This window comes from Anguilla rostrata, chromosome 7 (genome assembly GCF_018555375.3).
Source record: "Anguilla rostrata isolate EN2019 chromosome 7, ASM1855537v3, whole genome shotgun sequence".
Classification (NCBI taxonomy): Eukaryota; Metazoa; Chordata; class Actinopteri; order Anguilliformes; family Anguillidae; genus Anguilla; species Anguilla rostrata.
In genome coordinates, this window is record NC_057939.1 from 8,583,661 (window position 1) to 8,608,913 (window position 25,253).

The window sequence follows — 25,253 nt, forward strand, 5'->3', positions numbered from 1 at the left end:
TGTGTACCGTGTGTGTGTGTGTTTGTGTGTGTGTGTGTAACGTGTTTGCGTGTGTACGTGTGGAGAAGGGCATGTCGTTTGCAGATGGCTGAATGACATTCTGCGCTTATCTTATCTCTCCCTCTTCCGACAGCTCGTTGCCGTGACGCTTGGCCTCTTCTGTGTCAGTCATTTCCCCGCCGTCTCTAATTCAGGCTTTATCTGCGCCCCCCGCCCCCCACTCCTCTCCACACCAATGTCCTAATAACACCTGAGGAGGGGGTGGGGTGGGGGGGGGGGGAGTTCTGTCTCTCCTTCCTTTCACCTTTAAGAGATTCTGCAGGCACAGTGGGTGGTAGAATCTACTCTGATACCACAGGGCAAAGGGGATAGCGATGAGATGTTGCCAGGGGCGATGGGGGGAAGAGGAAGACTTCACAAGCTGCTGCAGCTGCCCAACCGATCATAATTTCGGTCTTAATTTGTATCCAAGGCCTCTCACTCAACCAGTATTCAAACTCATGGACACAGCTTGGCAAGACTTACTGGCGTTCAAATATTTTTCAAGGGTTTAGCTAACAAATGGCCATCGATTTTCCAGATAATGCAGTCATTCACCCATTCAATGCCATACATATGTAACGGAAAGTCTGTTTATGGTTCTGTAAGCTCCTTTGTATGGTCCTACACACTGTTAGCCAGGGGTGTCCAATCTTATCCAAAAAGGGCTGCTGTGGGTGCAGGTTTTTTTAATTTTTTTTTTAAATCCCAGCACTAAGACACAAGCTTCGACTCACCCCAGTCTTGATCATGATCAGTTAAATAATTAAATCAGGTGTTCTATTGGTGGGCTGAAACAAAAGCCTGCATCCACACTGGCCTTCTTTCGGACAGCACTGGACACCCCTGTTATGAGCTCTGTTTAAAATTGAACTATACAGTCCAGTCTAGCATAACGTTTCTTAAATGGCTAACTGTAGCTTCTAATACTGATCGCCGTGCTTTGCAGGATCTTTTCAGAGCTGCCATCGCACACCTGCTCCTCCCGGGCCATCAAACGCTTTCTCCATCCGACACTCCCCACCCCCATTTCCCTGAGTATGTTCATGCCCCCATCTGAATTAGCAGGATTTGTGCAGACAGATCCCTTCCTGGAGACGAGATGCTAATACGGGACCCAAATAACAAGGACGGTCCGTGGGGCTTGTTTTCCTAAGCACAAAAACTCGGCATCTCGAGAGGATCATTCTGTGAGGATTTGCATGTAATGGAGGCCAAAAAAAAAAAAAAAACTAAAAATGAAAGGGCTTTCAATGAGACTAGTTTTTCTTTCTTTTTTTTTTTCTCCTGTAGTCTTGTGTGATTATCTCAGGAGGGGGCCAGGGCTCAGAGACACCATGTGAGCTTTCAGCTCCATAACCTCGCTCCCTCCCCCCCCCCCCCCCATCAGCTCCATCCTAATGATCTTAAACATGCGCGTTTAAGTCTTCAAAGGCCAGACAAACTATCAAAGAGCTTTTTTTCCGCAGCGTCTCGGTACATAAATACACATCTATTGGAACCAAATTAGCGCTATTCTGTTTTTTTCCTTTCTCCCTTTTTTCCTCGTCGTGGTGTAAAATGTAAATGTTGTATGAAGATAGACTTGTAGAAGTCGGGACTATAAAATTAACGATCTAAAGCAATAGGCTGCTTCTTTTCTCCCGTGCAAACGATCGCTCCACTGAACGCAGCACCTCTCCCAGCATCCTCTGAGCATTTGAAAAAACTTTATTAATGGAAAGACAATGAAGGCAACAGACAGCGCTCTTCGTGTGTGGTTCACTCTGCACAAGAATAGCACAACATGACTAGCCGTGTGAAGGACACATGCTACTCAAAGACACTGCAGAGTATTCGTCTGAATTAAACAACAGGGAAAGGTGCTGACTCAGCATGTTGAGCAGATCAGGCGTGTTTCTGAAGCAATGACTCACACTGTTAAGTCTGTGACTGCGGAAAAGATGTGTTTATCTGGTAGTGACTCAGAATATCAAATCTATAGTTAAGGTTCCATCCAAATGTTAACTAAATTTCCTAAAAGTCAGCAAAAAAAAATGTATGTGTCTCCATCAGCTACTGTTATGCAAATATTCTAAAGATTTCTATAACCAGATGACATAATCAAAAGAGTGCCAGCCAAACTCATATTTTTTGGGAGTCGAAGCATGTGACTTGTCATAATTCATTCTAAAACATTCCATCTTTTTCGCATTTCTTATCAGAGTTTGCCTGGTAGTGTCAGCATGCTGAGTTTATACAGTATGAGGGTTTACCTGAGAAGCATTGAGTCTTGAGTAGTTAAGAGTTACCTGGTATGACTCACTGTGATCTTTTGAGTACAGGTAAGAGAGTACCTGTATGACTCTGTTGATCGTATAGAAAGGAGGAGTTTACCTGGTAGTGACTCAGCATGTTGAGTCTGTGAGTACAGGTAAGGAGGGAGCTTACCTGGTAGTGACTCAGCATGTTGAGTCTGTGAGTACAGTAGGAGGGTTTACTGGAGACTCAGGAGTTGAGTCTTGAGACGGGTAAGGAGGGAGCTTACCTGGTAGTGACTCAGCATGTTGAGTCTGTGAGTACAGGTAAGGAGGGAGTTTACCTGGTAGTGACTCAGCATGTTGAGTCTGTGATCAGTAAGGGGTTCCGTAGTACTAGCATTTTGAGTCTCTTCGTCGCCTCGATCTTGGACATCTTCGTCTATGAGGATGACTCGCAACCCTCTTCCCTGACGCCACTCTGTAAAAGGAAAAGAGCATTCAGAGGCAACTGACAAAAACTGAAACCACGTCTAAAACGCACTCTTCGTGGACAGAGAATCAGTAGGATCAAGTCGTTGTTATTCAAAGTCTGTTGAAATGCTTTGCATGTTATAATAAAGCCCATTTCTAAGAATGAGTTTTGGCTCAGACAAAATATTAAATATTCATAGAATTCACAATCTATTAATGCCACACAATAATTCATTTGCCTTTTATTTTCAGCATACTAAATGAGGCAATGCATTTTTGAAATCTGTATATCCGTAGGTAAAACCCAGGGTTCTTCGGCGTAGCAGACGGAAAAAGAAAGTTTCTGCCAATGAAAAACATCGCCTGCTTGATTCACAAATTGCGGAGGCTCTGAACATCACCTGGTCTACTCGCTATGAGACTGCGGCCAAATTACTAAACGACACGAGTGAAACAGTTCATTTATGGTAAAAACGTTTGGTTCGCAGCGGCGTCCTTTCTGGCCTCACTTTTGGAGAAAATCGGCAATCTAGCAAAATTTCCTCAAAGAAAACAACTAAGGTCAAAATTTCTTAATTTTATGAAGCGTCCATTTTGTTTCAGTTGAATCGCTGGACTGTACCAGCATGAGGCTGAACCATTTAGCCTAAGTGCAAATGCAACATCGAACAGTCATTTTTGCCTTAGAAATGCTTTCGTAAAAAAAATGGATGCAAGTAAGACTGTTTTCACTGCACAACTGTACTGTACAACTTTTCTGTACAGCATTTCTTTAAAAGCTTAGCACACTGACGCTACGCTATTAGGAGCGTGCCTGTAATTTGTGCTTACGCTTTGGGAACAGGAATTTGTTAAAGCTTTGAATTTGAATTTAAGGGAGAAGGGAGAATGAGATGACTGGGGGAGAGAAAGAGAGAGAGAGAATGAAGAGGAAAGAGCAAATGAGAGAGAAAAGGAATCACCCACTCGGCACTTTCTCAGGCCTGGAGAATTGGCCGGCCAGCCGATCGATGGGCCGTTATTACAGCAGGGACTTGCAGAGCGCTTCCCTTTTCATCCGCGGCGGTCCGAGCGGCTCGGCCCGACGGCGGGCCCCCGGCCCCCTGGCCCCCCCAAGCCTCTCGCTGAGCGGGCAGTTATCATTATTACCCAGATCGCCGGGGGAACGGAGCGGGGCGAGCGAGAAAGGACGCCGCCGCCGCCGCGGCAACACGTCGCGACGCAACGAAAACAACGTTCCTCTCAAACGAAACGAGACGCCGACACCAAAGGAACAAAATTTCTCTCGGCGGCTTTTTGTTCTTTTCTTCCCCGTTTTTTCTTCTTTTTTTTTTGCACGCGTACAAACATGTCAAGTCGCGTTAGTTGATGAGAACTCTCATTCCCCGTTGTCAATCCCCAGTCTGATCAGTGCATGCTGGGAGATTTGCTCAGAAGCAGGAAAACCAAAGCGGCAGTTATTTGGTGAATGACGCCGAGCATCGGGAGAGCAGAACGGCTTTTTTGCATCGGGGATCTCGGGGAAAGGCATTCTGTTATATTTCTCTCAGAGCACAACGCCCTTCTATAAACATGGAAATGAGGTTCTTTTCCAGTCGGACACAATAAACAGAAAGAGAAGAACAAAGGAGACGGGAGACGTGGTTCGGGCAGGGCGCTCTCCGAATCCCATAACCCCCGAAATCCTCTTTCTCCTCCCCGAAAAAGAGCCGGAGGAAGAAAGGAAGGGGTTGGAGCGCACGCACTTGTGAAGGGGAAGGGGTGACCGTGGAACGTGCCGTGATGTGAGAGAGAGAGAGAAAAAGAGAGGGGGAGAGAAGGGGGCAAGAAAAGAGAGAGCGAGAAAGAGGGAGAACGACAAGCGGAGACAGAGTCGAGAGAGAGAGACAGAGGGGGTCGAGGCAGCTCGACAGGTTTAGCTCTCACCTGGCGGTTCCCACCCCGGCCCCAGGAGACTGGAGCCGGGGGAGCAGACACAAAGAGGAGGACAGAGGCGTCCCCGGCCAATTTGTTACGGGAGTGGCCGCGAGACAGAAGCTGGCACGATCCCATTATGCTTATCTGTGCCGGCGATCGAGGCGGGTATTGAGCCAGAGACTGGTGCCTTTGCGGAATGCAGAGGCACCGCACCCCCCCCGTTCCAAACGGACACAGAGTGCCCCCCCCCCCCTTTTGTTTACTGTGCTTTTATTTTCCTCTGAGCCCTCCGGACCCCGTGCCCGCACCCCTCAGACAAATTCCCATTCTGGGGGAATAATAAAACAATAATAACGCTGGCTGTACGTGGCGGGGTCCATAAAACAATTTCACGCAGGAGCCGGTCCAGGAAAAAAAAGAAGGCTAAAACAATTTCTTCACTTATCGGAGAGACATTCCCCCTGGAAACCCCATCAAAGTCCCATAGCCAGCCGTAAATATGTTATTATTGAAAATGCAGGGCTAAGAAAGCCATGCTGATATATTAATCCATAAAAGGCATGACACTCACAGGATAGGGGGTGTGTGTGGGGGGTGTGGGGGGGGAAAGCTTGGGAGCACCGGTGGATATACAATCAGAAATAAAATGACTCCAGGCGTGATGGACTGCACAGCCCGTGGAGTCCGCGCGAGGAGGTTATTCCGCGAGGGAGTCTAATTTATTACGACGGCGCGGGATTACACAGAGGGGCGCGGATCACGCGACTGTTTTTCACCGCCAAACAGCGGAGCCTCCCCGCCAATTATGTTTACAGAAATAAACAGCGCCGCACCGTTAAAGCTAAAACAGCGGAAGCCGCGGGTCGGGAAACGCGCGCGAGCGCCGCGGTCGCCAGTCGAGCGCTATCAAAACCGTGCCCGTGTTCCTTTCTTTTTTTTTTCTTTTTTTACACATCCAGAGCGATGTTTTTTGGATCGGAGCCGCCGCCGTCGTCTCCTCGGGCCTTTCCCCTTCGGCGGTCGATTACCTCATCATCAGTTCCGCGGCGCTGACGGGGCGGGCCGGCCCCGGAGTTTCGTCGGGAGCCGACGGACGACTCGGGCGCCGCGAGCGGAGCGGTACCCCTTTCGAGTTTTCGAAGAGGGCGGAGGTGAAATGGCGGAACCGCAACGGCCAAACTCTTAAAATAAAAACACTGGGACCCGATCTCCGGAGCTCTGCAGCCAATTCTGTTTTTAAAAAAAAGCCGGGGGGCGGAGGAGCCACAGGAGCTCCCCGGAGCTCTCTCTCTCTCTCTCTCTCACTCTCTCTCTCTCTGCAGCGCGCGCCGTGCGGCCAACCAGGCCTTTCGGCGTCATAGAACACTCTTCCCCGGATATTGGGGGGCAAATTTTCTGTGGCCAACCACACGCAGATCACTGTGGCACATCACTAACCAAACGAGTCACTGCAGTCTTGGTCAACTGCTTTACAGTATACGCAGACCAAGCAGACGGGACTGGTTCCCATGGCTACAGTGTAGTAGATACTGTAACCTATTTGCTTGCTTCCATCCTACATTCTACTGCGCAAGTCTGGAGCTCTTTAGGCCTTGCATTAGAACATTAGGACGTTGAGTTTGCGCTGAGATCTTACCGAGGTCCATGTCCGAGGCCTTCTGCCTGTGGGAGTAGGGCACGTTCTTGTAGATGGCATCCAGAATTTTCTCCTTGACTTGACTGATGGTGTCACAGTTCAGAACTTTGACCTGGATCTCCGGGCTCTTCTCGTTGTCCGGGTGAATGCAGTTTACAACCTGAGGAGGGGCGCAGTAGGTACAGAGATTAGAGAGATGGCTTTTAAAAAGCCTTACAGTTTATTTTAGTCTATAGTTAAATGCTATCATAAACCAAAGCAATTGCGGTGCTTAATTTAACAGGGCAATGAGCTCGAAGCAGCAGGATGTGGCAATTGCTGGGCGTGAAAAGTTTGTAGAGCGGGGAGGAGAGTTGGGATCAATTCCACTGAAATTAAGCCTATTGAGGAAATTTGCTGAAATTCAATGAATAAAATAAAAAGTCCCCATTGCGCGTTATGGGCCGCTTTCACTTAATGAATTGAATTTCAATTAATTTAATCAATTCGCCGAATGGAAATGAACCTGACCCCATCCTGGCTTCTAGTACTGTCGGGACCGTACAGCTACCATAGACGTCAGGACTTTGACAGGCTTCAAAGCTTGTCTGGAACGGGAGAGAGAGAGAGAGAGAGAGAGCGACTTCTGTTTACGGGTAATTTCTTTTTGCGAGCATTTTTAAAAAACTTTTTTTTTTACTGGGACACAGGAGACGGCAGAATCTTCACAGCGCTGGGTCATTTGAGATTTGGCGTGGGCTGATGCAATGGGAACAATGCCCCCCCGTCTGGCCATCGGCTGGCTTGTCAGGGCCTTAATAAGGGCTGTGCCAGTCTACCCTGTCATTCTCCCCTGTCATAGGATCAATCACTGCAATTCGGAGGACTTGTTTCCACGGGCAACTGACCCTGGGCCCATCAGACGTCTCATTACCGCGAGCCATCATGCCAGGTAATTGGCATGCAATTAATGAACTCTCATCTCCCACTCCACCACCAGCACCATCATCATCGTCATCATCGTCATCATCATCATCATCATTATCATTATCTCCATCATCGTCACCAGCATGATCAGACATAATTATATGGTCCAGGAGAAAAGGCAAAAAGAAGAAATTAAATGGCTTGTCAGTCTGCTATATTTTAACTGGGCCAAATCATTATCCAATTAAAACACGTTATGTAACGAGTGTGCGGTTTAATAATAGGAAGAACAAAAATCCTGTTGGTTAACGGTAAAACTGTGACTGTACACACATTTCACTGTGCACGCTCCAGTCATTTCACCCACACCTGTCTCTTTACGTATTCCTGTTACTGTACATTGTACTCATTGTACACACTCTCGTACAGGGGTAACCAACCCTGTTCCTGGAGATCTACCATCCTGAAGGTTTTCATTCCAGCCCTAGCAAAGCAGACCACATTCAACAGCTAGAGAGCTTGTCGAGCAGCTAATTAGTAGAGTCTGGTGTGCCAAATTAAAGCTGAAATCAAAACCTACAGGACGGTGGATCACTGGGAACAGGACTGGTTACCACTGCTCTAGTAGGCTGACTGTAGTCACCATAAGAAATCCCTCAGTTCTGATGCCGGTGGCGCCCCCTACCTGTCAGACTCGAAACAGCTGAAACTCTCTCTCGCTTCGAACCCGCCCCCCTCCCTTACCATCGTCTTGTAGTCGATCTGCTGCCGGATGAGCTTGTCCTCGCTGAGCGAGTAGCGAGCCTCGCCGGTGATGGAGTCGATGGGGCCCTTCTCCATCTGCTGCTTGATGGCGCAGAAGAGGGAGAACAGGGGCTCACCGGCGCACTCCTGAGGAAGAGGGAAGCATCACAGTCCAGTTAAAAAGACCACGTCCCCAGGGGGGGCCCACCACACGGTCCTGACGGCTACTGTAAAAACTACAGTCCCCAGGAAGACCGAAAAACAAGGTTGTCACAGGTACCGTAAAAACTCTGAAGTAAACTACAGTCCCCAGGAAGACCTGAGAGACGGTGATTACAGGAGCTGTAAACTCAGTGGTAAACACAGTCTTGAGGAAGACCCCCCTACAGGCCATTCACAGTACACCTGGGTATACGCGATAATGTGCGTACATAATTCACAGGCCCACTTACTGTGGCAACAAGCTCCACAAGCTGGGAGACTATAAGCACCGTGTGAACATAAACAGCAATAAGGAAACGCACACAATGTAGGGCTGGCCAGCCGTATTGGATAAAATCTTTACAACTGAAATGTAATTCTTTATTACGTTGGTAACAATCAAAGCCTCTGTCACTGTAAAACATCTGGTAGTGTACTGTAGCTGAGCCATCCCATGTGTGTATATCTATTAAGGATGACATTTAGGAAACATTTACACTAATTAAACAGAGCTTCTTACCAATTTACTGATTACATATTCATGGTTATTTCATTTTATCTCCACTCCAAAGTCCAAATACTGACTACAGACAAATAGAACAGAAGGAGATAACGGGTTCATCTCACAGTTCAGGCATTGCTCTAGCACCCTCGAGAAGGCGCTTTTTCAGTTCAAACCACGTCATGTAAATGCACCACAGAACGTTTAAGCAGCACGACACAAACGACTGGCAACCCGTGAAAAGGTTCTGAAAAAAAAGGCGGAATTTGATTTGGGTTTCACCGGGGATGATCGTTGCTGTGTATATATAATCTAAAAATGGTTACAGGAGTTGTAGCCTCCTGATGCAAAAATTTAGTGAACTGCAGTGCCTCTCTTCTCTTTGTACCCCCCCTCCCAGCCCTCCTGAACAGCTGCACCATTTTCTGGAGTCTCAGAAGTTGCAGAAAATGAGAAACCACTAAAACTCGAAGACTCGACGCGCCCACCCCGAACTCCTCGTTTGACAAATGGGAGAGCTGCCATTTATCAACGTCTCTGTTTGCTTCTGAAGGATACAGAGCAATCGGTCTATAACTGATGCTGACACAGCAACTCTATCACAGTTTGAGCCTGGGGGGGGACCGTTTGGGCAGGGGGGGCGAGACCGTTTGCTGGAGAGAGGCCCGATTAGAAGCCCACGCCTTCGTGAGGTTACAGTGCAAGAAACAGCAAAAGTGCTCTTCGCTGGAGAATGAGAAGAAAAAGCGTTATGTCATAAATAATAGTTACCTTCAAGAACTTGTAAAGCAAAAAGGTGAACCAGTTTGTGAGCATTTTCTCGGCCACAGATTCAGTCCTGTAAAAGAAAAAGAGAAAAGAAACATTTTTTTAAAAATTGTTATTACAGCCTTTGCGCATGAAACCATGACCAGGGCAACAGTTTTTTCCACAGCTGTAACAGAAGCACGTGCTCGAAGTACCGCAGCACGTTGGATACTTGCGGCACAGTCTTTCACGTAAGGCGGTGCTGTGCCGCAATCATCAGGCAGGCTAAAGACGCAATTCACGTGACTCGAGGCAGACAATCGATGACCCATCTGGACCGGCGTCGTACAAAAAAAACTCTTTCACCCGATCCCCTCGTAATTAACATGGTCGCCTCATAAACACCGCCGCACGGGGGCGGCGAAAAATCAGCTTCATAACGCTCGGGACACGGAGCTGAAAGTCGTCTGCCGGGGAAAATGCATTGAATTACAATGGAAAGTGAAAAGGCTGAATGCGTGTTCTGTGTGTGCGCGCGCGTGTGTACAGTGTGCGTGTCTCGAGAGCGCGTCTGACTGGACACGCAGCAGCCGCGTATTAATGAACAACACTCCCGCACAATAAGGGAATAATGCAGAAACAGGAGACACGTGGGTCGGATTTCCTTTATTCTGATATTCAGAGCGTTCTTTCCACTCATCCTTTATTTGGTTGTGGAGGGGGGGGTGGAGGGTGGTGATGGGGGGGGGGGGAGGGGGGTTGCAGCTAATCTGTCAAATCAACCACAAAGAAGGGCTGTAATGAGCATCAATATTTCAGGATTACTGCATTGTGTGGTGTTCCCACTACCCACAGGGAGGGTGGGGGCGAGGTGGGGGGGTGTGGGTGGAGGGGGGCTGTGCCACCTGCAGCCCTGCCCTCTTTCCCCCGCCCACTGCAGCAGCCCTCCAGCGCGTTAAGCTCCACAGCGGTGTGAGGGGGTACGGCGGGCATACCGCTGCGCCAGCGAGCTGGCACCCCCCCCACACACCCTGGCGCTACACCTGGAAGGGATTAACGCCCACCTGTGCTGCGTCCGCACTTTCGCCCCGCAGCCCCGGGTCGAGGGAGGGGGGTCGAGGAGGGGCGAGGGGGCGGGGGCACATCTCATCTGCTCAAAAGCCCGCCCCTCTCTCCCTCGACACACCCCCGCCACGGCCAGAGGCCTCCGACCGCTTTGAAGTTTATTGCCGTTATTAAACGGGCCGAAAGGATGCGCAAAGGGGGGGGGGGGAAGAGGGAGGAAAGGGAAAAATGAAGGAGGACAAGGAAGGAGAGGAGAGGAGGGAGGGCAGGGAGGGAGGAAGAGCGAGGCCACTCGGCTGGCTCTCTCTCTCTCTCTCTTCTCATCGCCCCTCCTCCCCGCTGCCGCAATTAAAGTTTTACAGCGCCTGTGCGCGGCCCCTGCCGTAATTACCGCGCTTGGCACGGGCTCCCGGGCGCGCTCAGTCCCGCCCCGCGATAAAGGGCCCCACCGAAAAGGGCACAGACAAAGGCCCGGAGCTTCCCCTCTGAAGATGCCCAGCTGGCATGCAGTCAGACTCCGGGGTGAGGGGGGGCGGGGGGGGGGGGATAAATACCCACGGCGTTGGAGCGTTTCGTTTGATGACGCCCAGCTGGCATGTAGTCAGGGACAGGAGGCGGAGAGAGAGAGAGAGAGAGAGAGAGAGAGAGAGATCTGGGCCCGATCCACATTTTGGGATCAAGGCAAAGCGACGAGGTGCTTAGTTCCTCCTGATTAAGTCGCAGCTCTTCATCCGAGGCGGAGATAAGCGACAGGGGTTCCTGGCCGGCAGGCGCGTGGGGGGGGGGGGCGTTCGCGTGTGGCTACGACGCTCCCCGCACAAAGGAACCTGGCGCTGCTGCGCGGAGTCTTCACGCACCTGCAGCCATTTCGGTTTTTTATTTGTCCATTTTGTTTTTAAATAAAGAAGCACTGGAATTATTTTTTTAGGTCCCATTTTAATAAAGAAGCAATGGAATTTTCCACTGCGGAGATGTATGAATGCGTGTTATAAAACTAATCGCGGAAGAGCTGGCTCTGAACGTGGGTCAGCGGCCTTCTGACTGCACTTGCTGCAGAGGGACCTGTTCTTTAACCAGTTCAGTATAAATCAAGCTACAGAAATGGGTCACAGAACACAGCATGTGAAATGTAAGACTGTGAGCATTTTCACCCTGAGCAAGTATACTGGTTAGGATATGTCCACTGATAATAGCAACTATTTGCAATTTTATGAACTTCTGTGTTGTAAAAAGTGGTACACAGCAGTTGTAAGGTCTCAAAGTCAACCTTGATAGTTTACTTTTTTCACAAAGTATGGTTTTCCAGGTAGGTGTCAATCAGTTGGGCACTTTGCAAGGAGGCAACAGAGGCTTGAAGAGTTGAGACTGTTGTTTATGAATCGGTAATTTCCCATGGGGCTTTGCTGACGGGGATTTTGCTCGGGAAAGTCAGCCAGGTGACCGAGACTGGCGCCGGGGGCTGTGGTCTCAGGAAGCGTCAGCCCCCCCCACCCCCCACCCCCACCCCCACCCCCGCCACGAGAGGACAGTTGGTGACAGTCCCCCACCTGGGGGAAACCGACTGCATCTCGTCTCTGTGCAATGACACCGCCCCCCCCATCTTCCTCTTGGTGGCCCTTCCTTCTGAGAGCCTTGCATGTAGGTGTGTGCTGGCCACACTACTGCGAGCTGTGCTGTCATTGGAGCGCCAGGCCAATTGAATAGCGTGTTGCTTGACCGTATGTTTCACACACGCTGGACCGACGCGCTTTGGGTAGCTGCAACCATATGGCTAGTTGCCCACTGAGCGCCTAACGACGAGCTGTGGCCAAACAGCCGCATAGGACAGCTGCGTAGACATGATTTCAATTCCCACCTCCATCGTGTGGAGCGCAATAAGCCAGCCCCTCATTTCCCTACCCCCTGCACTGCAGTGCACAGGAAGAGAGGAGAGGACTCAGCCTTGATTGTGTGTGTGTGTCTGTGTGCATACACACTACTTTCCCAAGAGTATGTGGACACCTGAACATCACACTCATGCACTTTTTGAACATTCCAAAACCATGGACATTAATATGGAGTTGGATCCCCCTTTGCTGCTGTAACAGCCTCCACTCTTCGCTTTCCACTAGATTTTGGAGCATGCCTGTAGTCAAGTTGGGAACTGATGTTTGACGTAAGGCCTGGCTTGCAGTCGGCATTCCAATTCATCCCAAAGTTGTTTGATGGGGTTGAGGTCAGGTGCAGGCCAGTCAAGTTCTTTCCCACCAAACTCAGTAAACCATTTGTTTATGAACCTTGCTTTATGCACAGGGGCACTGTCATGCTGAAACAGGAAAGGGCCTTCCCCAAACTGTTGCCACAAAGTTGGAAATGCAGAATTCTCCAGAATGTCACTGTATGCTGTAGCATTAAGATTACCCTTCCCTTCACTAAGGGGCCTAGCCCAAACCAGGAAAAACAGCCCCAGACCATTATTCCTCCTCCACAAAACTTTACAGTTGGCACTATTCAGACCAGTACAGTTGGCATTATGCATTCCGCCCAGATTAGTCCGTCTGACTGCCAGATAGTGAAGCGTGATTCATCACTCCAGAGAAATTTCCACTGCTCCACAGTCCAATGGCGGTGTGCTTTACACCACTCCAGCCGACGCTTAGCATTTCGCATGGTGATCTTAGGCTTGTGTACAGCTGCTCGGCCATGGAAACCCATTTCACAAAGCTCTTGACGAACAGTTCTTGAGCTGATGCTGTTTCTAGAGCTTGTCTGGAACACCGTAGTGAGTGCTGCAAACGAGGACGGATGATTTTCACGGGCTGCACGCTGCAGCACTCGGCAGTCCTGTGCTGTGAGCTTGAGTGGCCTAGCGCTTCGTGGCCGAGCTGCCGTCGCTCCTGTACATTTCCACTTCACAGTAACAGCACTTACAGTTGACTGGAGCAGCTCTAGGAGGGCAGAGATTTGATGAACTCACTTGCTGGGTAGGTGGCGTCCTGTGACAGTTCCACGTTGAAAGTCACCGAGCTCTTCAGCACGACCCATTCTACTGCCAATGTTTGTCTACGGAGATCGCATGGCTGTACGCTTGACTTTATGCACCTGTTAGCAATAGCCGAAACCAATAATTAGCAGGGGTGTCCACATACTTTTTGGAAATGTAGTGCACGTCTGTGTGCTCATATAGGCATGTGTATTTGCGACTGTGTGTGTGTGTGTATGCGTGTGCGTTTGCGTGTGCTTTCACATGTTCCGAAGGTGAGAGGACCGTTTATTTCGGTCGCTCCTCCCGACCGAAGAGTGGTTTATTTCGGTTCCCGTGTCGACGGCGACGGCGGTGGCGGCGGAGGAGGAGGCTGTTTCTCGGCGCGCGGCGCGGAGAGAGGAGCCGGGGATTTTTTTGCGGGGGGGGGGGGAGAACGACAGATGGGTCTGGCGAGCCCCCTCGTTAGCGAGTTAGCCTGGTTCCGCCGCGCGGCTCGGATGGAGCCGGGCCAGGAGGAGACACGGCGGAAAAGCGAGGAGCGTCTTGGAAGCCGGGCCTGGAAGCCGGTCGGCGGACGGCGCCAGAAACTGTCACAGCTTCCTCCCTTTCCGAGCGCTGGGCTTGATTTATTAATAATTACTCAGACGGAGGGAAATGAAATCTTAGCGCGGATGAAGTTCTCTCATCGCAGTTGACGATGCGGGCGTCATGCTTTTTTTAGGAAAGTGGGAAGGGGGATGTAAAAAGCCTTTTTTTAACGGACAGGGAAACTGACAATCGGAACGTCACACGTGTATGTTCGTATGTGCAACCTGCATTGGGTCTGTGTGTTCACGTGCACGTGTGCTGTACACGCTACAGACTGCGAGTGTGTGCGCGCTTGTGTGGGCGTGTCCGCGAGTGCACAGATCTGATTGGAGGTTATTTTTATTGATCCCCCCCCCCCCCTCCTTCATCTCCTCCTTTCTTCCCAGTTTGGAACTGTCAATTACCCAGCGAGTTACAGCCGAGCCACCTGCGTCTGCACCAGGAGCGCTGCAGGGAAGGGGCCTAATATGGCAGCACCCAAAGGGGCCCCCCTGTTTGAACATAAAATTACCATTTTTCCCTGCCAGGAGGTGGCCAATTGCGTCCTGCACAGTGGACTCCCCTGTCACTGCTGGCCTAAGACGGCCGAGACCCAGACCTGTACAGCAGGGCACTGCCCCACCGGGAACCCCTGCGGTTTTCAGAATTCTAAAAAGTATTAATATAGTGGATTAGATAATCAATTTCATGTTCCGTCAGCAGAACAAGGGAGCATAGGGGGGGAAATTACTTAAATGTGAATTCTGCACTGATACCGGGGAAAAATCTTTTTTTTCCACACAATGTTATCAGTTCGTGGAAGAGCTTATCAGGACAGAAGCAGAGACACTAAGGGTGCTCAACGCCAGCCACGACGCAGCGGCTGATGCATTCCACGCTGTGGAAAATGACAGGTCTGGATGGGCCGAATGAGTCATCACTTCTGTGCGTGTGTGCAAGTGTGTGAGTTTATGTGTGTGTGTGTGTGTGTTTGTTTGTGGATTTGTGTGTGTGTGTGTGAGTGTGCGTTTGTGTGTGTGAGTGTGTCTGTGCATGTGTGTGTGTGTGTGTGTGTGTGTGTTTGTGGGTGGGTGCGTAAAGCATGCTGAGACAGCAAGGTTCCATGACTTGCAAAAGACGTGTCAATTCTGCCCTGCAGTCAGGTCGGCCCCACAGCAGCAGAATCCGGAAAGTTCCGCCCTGTACCGACGACACCCACGCCGGAGTCCTCGGGTGGCGCTCACAAACGTCAGCGGTCCGGGTGCGTCCAATGCCGCGGCACGAAAAGGCCTCCTTCGCCCAATCACGCGCTTATCTCACCCGCCCTCACGACGCAGTGCGCGGTCGCGTACTCTCGCTCTCCTCCAGTTTATCGTCACGGCGGTCGAGTCAGAAACGGGAGTTGCGGGGCTAAAGGAGAATCGCCCACGCCGCAATAACAATCAGACCCCCCGAGCGAGCGAGCGAGCGGGGAGAGAGAGAGAGAGAGAGAGAGAGAGAGGGAGAGATTTGATTTTTAAAAACCCCTTTAATTGGGACATTTTCCAACACAGAAAATTGCTATACTTCAAAAATAAAACCAATAGACAAAGAACATAAAAAGAAAGACTATCAAAAAACTAAACACAGGCAGAAAAGAAAGAGAAAGAGAGAGAGAGAAAAAAAAAATTCCTTATTTACATCCTTATTTACAAACCAAAAACCAAAAATTCCATACAACAGAAAATACTTCAAAAATGAAGTAATAGCAAATCCTCCTGAACAGTGCACAAAACCCCTCCAATACCCCAAGTGTGCATGAAAGCATCCATGTTATCCGTCAGTTTATAGTATACAAATTCCAGCCTGAGACGGGCTGCCAGCAGTCCACTCATCATCAGGACTGGGTCAACTGACCCCTGACCCTGGATGCAGTTCTTTCTTGTCTTCCATATAGACAGTTTTGCTACTCCTGATAAAAAATTAAGTAGAACATGCACAGACCTTTTAGCCGCCGAATACCGTGGACCATAAATAAATAACTGAAAAGAAAATCTTGTCCCCAAACCCTGAAACCACCCCTCTAACTGCCTAAATAAACCCTTAAGTCTGGGACACAGAATAAAAAGGTGTTGTAAGGATTCCGCCCCCGAACAAAAAGGACAACCCTCCCCTATACTGGGATCCAGGTGCACCAGATGTCTATTTGTGGCTATGGCCCCATGCACAATCCTCCACTGGAGGTCACCTGCCCGTTTATCAATGGGAGGTTTGTACAAAGACCGCCAGCAGCCTTTCGGGGAAGAGTCTGGATCAAAAAACCCAGTCCACCTCGACGCCTCTATCCCTGCCAAAGAGCGTAAGTGTGACACTTTGACACAGGTGTAATAAGCTGCTTTCTTGCTTAGAGTCTCAAACTCCCCCAACTCTGGGGTTGTAAAAGACAGCAAGCGCCCCCCCTCTTCTTGCCACTCCCCAACAGCAGGATAGACAGTCAAAGGGGGAAATACATACTCACACTCATCATCCCATTGGTCAGACAGAGTACGGTTCTCAGCAAATGCTCTTAGGGGCCCTGGCAGGGATGCACAGACCTCTTCCACCAACCTCTCCAGCAGTCTAGAGGATCTGATGTTTGTTTTCTCTGCAAGTTGGTCTACAGACGTCTTCATCAAATGGCCCAGCTTGACACAGCCAGCTTCTCTCAGGCTGGACCGCAGGCTGGCAGAGGACAAGGTCTGAGTTTTTATGAGGGCAGTATAGAACAGTGGCTCCTCAAACAGCCACATCCCTGGTGTCATTGCTGATTCCCGGTGGACCTTGAAAACCTGCCACGACTGTAGGACTGACAGGTAGAAAGGCGTCAACCCAGTCAGGTCCACCAACTCAGGCTGGAGCAGGAACAGCTGCTTGTCATAGCCGAGTCGACCAGCCCTCCGCAGTAACAGTCGAGCTGTATCCTGCCAGCTCAGACCGAAGTTGTAAAGCAGCCTCTGTGCTGCCTGCAGCCTGAAAGCCCTTATCCTGTTGGGGATGTCAATAAGGCCCTGCCCCCCCTCAACAGGAAGGTACAGTGCAGACGCCCTTATCCAGTGCTGGCCGGACCAGAAGAAGTCCACAATAGTCCTCTGCACCGCCTCAACTAGGCCCCTTGGTGGAGATAAGACAATCAGTCTGTGCCATAAGGTCGAGGCGACCAGGTTATTGATGACCAGAACTCTCCCCCTATATGACAGCTGGGGTAGCAGCCACTTCCACCTAGACAGTCTGGCACACACCTTCTCCATGATACCCTCCCAGTTCTGCAACTGAAACTCCTCCGTCCCTAAAAATATTCCCAAAACCTTCATTCCTGCCCTTCCCCACCTGAGACCCCCTGGCAGGCTGGGAGCTGCCCTCTCCCGCCACTGTCCTACCTGTAGGGCCTCACTCTTCTCCCAGTTTACCCTTGCAGAGGAAGCCTTTTCATAAAAACCTAAACTTTCAACTAAAACATCCACATCCCTCTGCTCCTTTATAAAAATGTTAACATCATCGGCATATGCCGACACCACTAATGGTGGGCTCTGTGGTAGCCCCGGTAGGGAGAGCCCTGTGAGCCTATTTCTGAGCCTGTTTAAAAGTGGTTCAATTGTGAGAGAGTATAACTGTCCAGAGATGGGGCAGCCCTGTCTGATCCCTCTCTCAACAGGAATTGGACGACTCAGCCCACCTCCCACCTTAACCATGCATGATGCCCCATTGTATAACAACCCTAACCATGCCATAAAGCCCTCCCCAAAACCAAAAGCCCTCAAAGTAGAAAAAAGAAAAACATGGTCAACACGATCAAAAGCCTTTTCCTGGTCAAGGGATAAAACACCGACATCAAGGTTGTACATTTTGCACACATCAAACAAATCTCTCATTAAAAAAAGATTGTCCATGATAGACCTATCTGGGATACAATATGACTGGTCTTTATGAACCAGTATTTCCAGATAGTCTTTCAGTCTATTAGCCAGGACCTTGGAAAGCAGCTTATAATCTGTGCATAAGAGGGCCACAGGTCTCCAGTTTTTAAGTAAGGCCAGGTCTCCTTTTTTGGAAGAAGAGAGAGAGCTGCACGCCGACAGGAAGTCGGTAATGAGCCACTCTTCGCGCACTCCTGTAGCACTTCCAGTAAGTCAGTCCCTAAGGAGCTCCAGAAATGTTTATAGAAGTCTGCAGGTAGCCCATCTATGCCTGGAGCGCGACCGGATGTCAACTGCCCTACTGCAGTAGTAAGCTCATCCAGGCTGATGTCAGTGTCCAAAGCGGTGCGCTCCACCATCCCCAGCTGAGGCAGCCCCTGAAGAAGCTCAGCAGCACATGCTGCATCAGAGTCCTCCGCCCCGTAGAGGGCAGTATAGAAAGCCACTGCATGCCTCCTCATCTCAGCTGGGTTGGTGGTCACCCTTCCATCTGGGAGCCGAAGACACGCCATCTGCTTTGTTTCGGATACAGACTTCTCTAAATTGAAGAAAAAGGAGCTAGGTGCATCCATGTCCTTGATACCAATAAAACGTGCCCTAACCATAGCCCCTTTCACCCTCTCGTGTAAAAACATGCTGAGTTCCTGTCTTTTCCTCTGTAATGTGTCACCATCAGGGTTGTTGTGTGTTATAAGGCCGCACTCAATATCCCTAATCTCTTGCTCTAGAGTCTGCATGGCTGACTTGACCCTGCTGGTAGAATGAGCAGTGTACTGCTGACAGAAGAGACGGATGTGCGTCTTTCCCACCTCCCACCATTGGCTCAAGGAGACAAACTCCCCTTTCCTGTTCCTCCAGACCTCCCAAAACAAACCAAACTTTTCACAAAAAAATTTATCCTGTAGTAATTTTACATTGAAATGCCAATATGAGCTGACCTTTTTGTTAGGTGAGAGGTGAAAATCCACTGTGACAAGGTGATGATCAGTGAAACCAACGGGGTGAATGAAACTATTTAGTAACCTAGCGCTAAACACCTGTGATGTGTAAACCCTATCTAATCTGGCTGCACTTACCCTGCTATATAATATCTTTACCCATGTATACTGTCTGACTTGTGGATGTTTGACCCTCCATGCATCCACTAAATCTGATTGAGTAATGAGCTGAGATAAACAAGTGGATGATGATAAATGAGGTTCCTCACTTGTCCTATCCAAAGTGAAATTTACTGTGCAATTCCAATCCCTCCCATCACAATACATTCCCTTGACCACACTGCTGTATTGATTCCCTCAATTTCTTAAAAACTTTCAGCCGCTCTGAACCTTGGTTCGGAGCATAGACATTAATAAAACAAAAAATAATTTCGCAGATCTCAGCCCTGACCATCTGCACCCTGCCCTTCACTATCTCAGTGGTGGATATAACTTTTAAACTCACCCCAGGTGAAAAAAGGATGGCTATCCCTGCGCTAAAATTAGTCCCATGGCTAAGGAAGTGCTGACCCTCCACCATAAACCCCATTCTACTTCATTTGTTATGTCACTGTGTGTTTCTTGTAGGAAAATTACATCTAATTCTTTCTGTTGACACAAATCAGAAACTAAAGCCCTCTTTTGTCTATCCCTACCTCCATTGATGTTTAGAGACCCAACCCTTAATCTATGCATGGAAAAAATAAAGATTGGAAACAGAGAAGCAGATAGAAAAAACAGATGGAAGAGAAACAACACCCTGTGAAACATCATCATAATTCATTCATTTATTTAGTTATTTTCCGCTTTTTCACAGTTTTTCCTTTCTTTGGCTCAAATCCCTTCCTTAAAACAGTGACATGTTTCCTTAATCTATAGCGCTTTTTTTCATCTAAAACATCTAAACCAACCAGTTTTTGCAAAGCTGAGACGGTCTTAATAAATTTCTCTCTATCAGGAAAGTAGTCTTCGACTCTGACCGATTTTCCAAAGGTATCATCAAGGAATATATTGATTTCCTCAAGCGTATATGCATCGCCACTTTGCTGTGAGTCTGTTACTGACACGCCATCTGAATCGGAGTCATACTCCATTTCATCGTTTTCCTGGTTCTCAGTGACAGGCGGCTCAGCCACCGCTCCCTCGCCGCTAGCCTGCTTACCTAAGCCGGACCCAGTCATCGCCCCTTGTGCCTGCTCTGCCTGACGCGGCTCAGCTACCTCCACTCCCGGCAAATCCGTAACTATAGCCCCGCTTCCTACACCACTCGGGGCTGGGCAGTCTACAATCGTTACAGTCGCATCTAAATTAGCCTGATCCTTCTGAACCCGCTCCTCTGATTTTTCAAATGCATTTGCATCATAAGGCGATGTTTTGGGTAGCTGCGTTTCCTTTTCTCCCTGTCCACTCGTACCTTCTCCTGCATCAGCCTCCGGCGGCTGAGCACCACCGGCCTCCGCGTTTTCTGACGCTCGATGTCTGTGAGGACAGGCGGAGCGTTTGTGACCTACATCCCCACACTCAAAACACTTCATGCTACCAGAGCTCGCATAAACCATGTAAAACCCGTTTTCGTGCTTTACTCTAAAAGACACGTCTAGGGACTGTGTAGGGGAAACCAGAAACATAAACACCTGTCTCCTTAAAGACTGGACATGTTTAAGTTTCTCGTTCTTACACCCTAAGCCAATACTTTTAAAACCACTCGCCATTTTTCCAAAACGCTGAAGCTCTCGCTCCAGCGCCTCATTGGGGATAAACGGGGGGACACCCGATATCGTTATCCTGGTTGACGGCATAGCCAGCGGGGAAACAGGCACAAACAAATCATTAATAAAAATACCGTTTTCGATTAATTGTGAAACAAACCGTACCTCTTTTAAAAATAAAACCACCGCTTTATTCATTCTGGAGGCGTATGACAAGTTGTCATGCCCAACTAGATCACCCACCGCGAGAAGAACCTCCTCCACCGTGACACCTGGATCGGCCAAAATTCGTACTCCATGTCGGAGGGAGACGGACGGCGTCTCTTGGGACGCCATCCGCACCAAAACCCGACACCTACCAACACAAAACTAACAGCACTAACTACAGAAAAACTAGCTATATCATACAGTGAAAAACACGCAAATTGGAATAAAGAGAAAAGCCGTAAAAAGCTTTTAAACAAGCAACACTCACTCCCGCCAAACACACGCTCTCACTCACGAAAACTCCCAGCATGCACCAGAGAGAGAGAGAAGAGAGAGAGAGGAGAGAGGGAGAGAGAGAGAGAGAGAGAGAGAGAGAGAGGGAGAGAGAGAGAGAGAGGAGAGAGAGAGAGAGGAGAGAGAGGAGAGAGAGAGAGAGGGAGAGAGAGAGAGAGGAGAGAGAGAGAGAGAGAGAGAGAGAGAGAGAGAGAGAGAGAGAGGAGAAGAGAGGAGAGAGAGAGAGAGAGAGAAGAGAAGAGAGGAGAGAGAGAGAGAGAGAGAGAGAAGAGAAGAGAGGAGAGAGAGAGGAGAGGGAGAAGGAGGAGAGAGAGAGGGAACGAGAGGAGAGAGAGAGAGAGAGGAAGAGGGAAAGGGGGAACGAGAGGAGAGAGAGAGAGAGAGAGGGAGAGAGACAGGGAGAGAGAGAGAGAAGAGAGAGAGAGAGAGAGAGAGAGAGAGAGACGGCGCTTTGCTACTGCGCTCCTTCCACTTGACACTGAGTCTGTCTGAGTGCTCCTCCAGAGAGATGGCTTCACGGAGGCCCTCCTCTGCCCGTCTCTCTCTCTCTCTCTCTCTCTCTCTCTCTCTCTCTCTCTGGTGGTGATCTCAGCCTTAATGGAGCCGGCCCAAGGCTCCGGCTACCGGAGGGGCCGGGAACGCGACCCGGCCACTCGAGAAAGAGCAGATGGCGTTCGCCGCTTCAGCCCGGTGGGTCGGAAAAGAAGGTGGGTGGTTCAGAGCTACGTCGTGCTAAAGCTGCAGCTACGCTAAAGGCTCTACCTTCGCTTCCCCCACTCCACCGTCGCTACCTTTCACTCTTTACTTTCCTGCTTTTCTTCATGACGTACAATAGAGGCATTGAGGGAAGCGAAAGCTGGGTCAGCAACCAGAACCAGTGCAATTTCATCCCTGGACTTAGAACACAATGTTCTATGGTATTACTCCATATAATATAGTATATCTTTTTTTAAAATGGCAAATATTATTCTGTGTAAGAGTACATGCCATAAACAAAAAATCCAGTGCTTTAGCTATGCTGTGCCTAGTATTTCATGCTGCCTGCTGCATGGCTAAATCCATGCTCAGACATGATGAGCGCATGATGCACCAACCCCACCCCCCTTCCCCCTGCCAACACCCCCCCCCCATCGTTTAAAATACTGACCACTCCTGATTATTTGTGTGATTATGCTTTTTGCCTGACAGCAGCATTAAAGCCAACCCCCTTGTTTAATAACGGTAATGATTCCTGTGGTCTCGGGATGCGATTAATCTGGCCTCCGCCAGTCTGTAATAATCATTTTGGGGATGGGAGGGCCATTAAATCAGTCCCGATGAAGAGAATATGTTCCTTATCAGCTGTCACATTCAGTCCATGTTAATTTCAACCTTCAGAAGTCAGAGCAATAAAAGACCAATTTAGCGTATCGTCATGGGGGGTGTGTGGGTGGGTGGGGGGGGGGGCAGGGGCGGGGTGTGTGTGTGTGTGTGTGTTTGGGGCAGGGCCAAGAACAGCAGAGGTGGATCAGCGGAGGGTAGTGCTGACATTGATTCACAGAGTAGCAGCGGTGATGCAGTGTATGAAAAACATATCAGTGAACCTATGCACGGCAAGAAAGGCTAGTGGTACTACAATTTGTCAGGACAGGTGGCTCGCTTCCAATACAGAGCACTGCAAGCTCTGGGGGACGGAGAGAACTCCCTCGTTATACGATGGTCCCCACTACATACGGTACAATGCAATACGCAGCAATACAGATGTGTTCACAAGCTGTAATGCAGGGAGCGTTTTCAAATCTTTGCACAGTGGAATGAAATGGCAAATTTAATTAGACCCAGGAATAATTAATCATCATTAGAATTTAATGATGAATGAGTCGGAGCATTATTTGTTTCCAAGGCAAGATATTTCAATGTCATTAAAAAATGATAATTAATTTCGAGAATTTTCGGGGATTGAATCCAATCCAGCCAGACGCCGTGAATGTGTCTCTTAATTGTTAATATACAGCCCCGGATCTGCACTAAATCACGTTCGGCTCGCGCGGCGTCTCAGACGCTAAATGGGATTTCGCAGTGTGCCACACGTTTAATGATTAGAGCCAAGTGGAGGAGAAAGTGAAGACAGGTGAATTCGGAAACTTTAACAGGTGAGAGTGATTTCCGCGTCACCTCCCCCCGGCTGAGAAAGAGCCGCCGCTGTCAGTCTTAATGAGCTGACGGAGTGCCAGAGCTTTCACTTACGGCAGGCAAACGCGTGATTTACGAGGAGACGAAACGCCGAGCGTCGCCCTTCGGCCGGCCCGTGGGAGGGGCCGACTGACACACCGTCACGCCCCCCCGCCTCGCAGTCAGGCCAGGAATGGGGCGAGCACCACGTCTCAAGCTGCCTAAACTCCACCCTCCATCTTTCAACTGATATGAGCGAAGAGCATAGCTGCACCCCTGCACGACTACACCTATTTGATAGAGAAAAACCTGCATAACTACACCTAGCGAACGCATATCACAATATATCGACCTTAAGCAGCTACACTTGTTTGCTATAAACCTGCACAGCTGTACCTGACTGAGACAGGCCTGCACAGCAGTACCTGACTGAGATAGACCTGCACAGCTGTACCTGACTGAGACAGACCTGCACAGCTGTACTTGACTGAGACAGACCTGCACAGCAGTAGCTGACTGAGACAGACCTGCACAGCTGTACCTGACTGAGACAGACCTGCACAGCTGTACCTGACTGAGACAGGTCTACACAGCTGTACCTGACTGAGACAGGTATACACAGCCGTACCTGACTGAGACAGACCTGCACAGCTGTACCTGACTGAGACAGGTATACACAGCTGTACCTGACTGAGACAGACCTGCACAGCTGTGCCTTAGATACTCAGTCCCCCCTCACCTGCGGAGCAGCAGCTTGGGGTGGTTCTTGCTCTCCAGGTTCTTGTCGATGAGGTCGGACAGCAGCTGCTTGAGCACGTCGGTGGCGTACTCCAGCTTGCTCTGCAGCACGGTCATGATGAGCGAGGCCACGTTGCCGCGGTCGCGCATGGAGAAGCCGCGCTGTGACTCCAGCGTGCGGATGAAGGACAGCAGGAACACCTTGTTGTTGATGAGCTGGCCGAAGAGCTTCAGGCCCTTCTCCACCTGCTCCTGCCTGTAGCCCGGCACCTGAAACACACACACACACGCACACCACAAACGGTTTTATCACCTTGCTTGCCCCAACAACTGCTCGACACTCAAACCTCACGACGGTGTCACAAGTCTAGATCCGTATCCACTAGAGCCCCCTCCCTGGGAAGAGCAATTATTCCAATTTAGGGAATGCTGCAGAGGAGTCTGGAGGTTTGTTTGCACTGAACACAGTATCTCTCAACTGGATTAATGTGGCCGGTCTGTTAATTGCTATTGTTGTAGGATTGTTCACAACCATGTTTGCTCTTATCTGTAGTGCTGGGCTTAGTCAGGGACTTCTAGAGCCTGTGTTTTCGACTCCCCACGACTGCGATCGTAACGTCGCACCCCAATGTTGGCGATCTTCACAGGACACATTTTGGGTAAGGGTCCCCGGATCAGAAACTACCTGAAAAAGCCCTTCTTTTCTGGACAAATCTAAAGACCTGTGTCTTGTCTTGTTACTGCTATATTCTTACGTCTGCTCATGTACCGAGGGGAAAGAAAGAAAGAAGAAGGCCTTCTAAAATAGTTCTTCATTTTGGATAAAGGCGCGCATTTCTTTATTTGATCCCGCCGCCTGAACGGCGAACCATCGTAAGATGAAAGCGGCTGGAGCAGCCCCGCCGCCACGCCGGAATGAGAAACTGCTCCCTTCGCTCTCTCCGCCACCATATGTACATTTCCTTATTTTCCTAAATTGCACCTACAAGAGATTCTATTTTAAGATCTGTCACGGGCATTTCAGGGGATGAAATCCCTCTCTCTCTCTCTCTCTCCCTCTCTCTCTGCATCCGTCAGCGTGTCAGAGAACACGCGTCCCCCCCCCATCGGAACGGTGTAATCTGCTGTTCGCACTCTATGGATTTCCATTGTTCAAATTGCTCATTGGGTTTTTTATTCTTTCTTTTTCTCCCCCCTGTCTGACACACTGCTCTGGGAGCCATCCGCAGAACGCTACGGCCTCCA

At 49.5% G+C, this 25,253-nt stretch overlaps 1 protein-coding gene across 1 annotated transcript in view; it reads right to left on the reverse strand.

Moving 5' to 3' along the window:
* Positions 1-25,253, reverse strand: part of plxna4 (plexin A4) — a 291,711-nt gene that overhangs the window by 32,409 nt on the left and 234,049 nt on the right. Inside the window, exons 22-26 of the mRNA XM_064342636.1 lie at positions 24,010-24,278; positions 9,428-9,494; positions 7,954-8,100; positions 6,304-6,463; positions 2,621-2,757 (exon numbers count right to left, since the gene is read on the reverse strand). Of these exons, the coding sequence (XP_064198706.1) occupies positions 2,621-2,757; positions 6,304-6,463; positions 7,954-8,100; positions 9,428-9,494; positions 24,010-24,278 (780 nt within the window). The remainder of the gene's footprint in view (positions 1-2,620; positions 2,758-6,303; positions 6,464-7,953; positions 8,101-9,427; positions 9,495-24,009; positions 24,279-25,253) is intronic.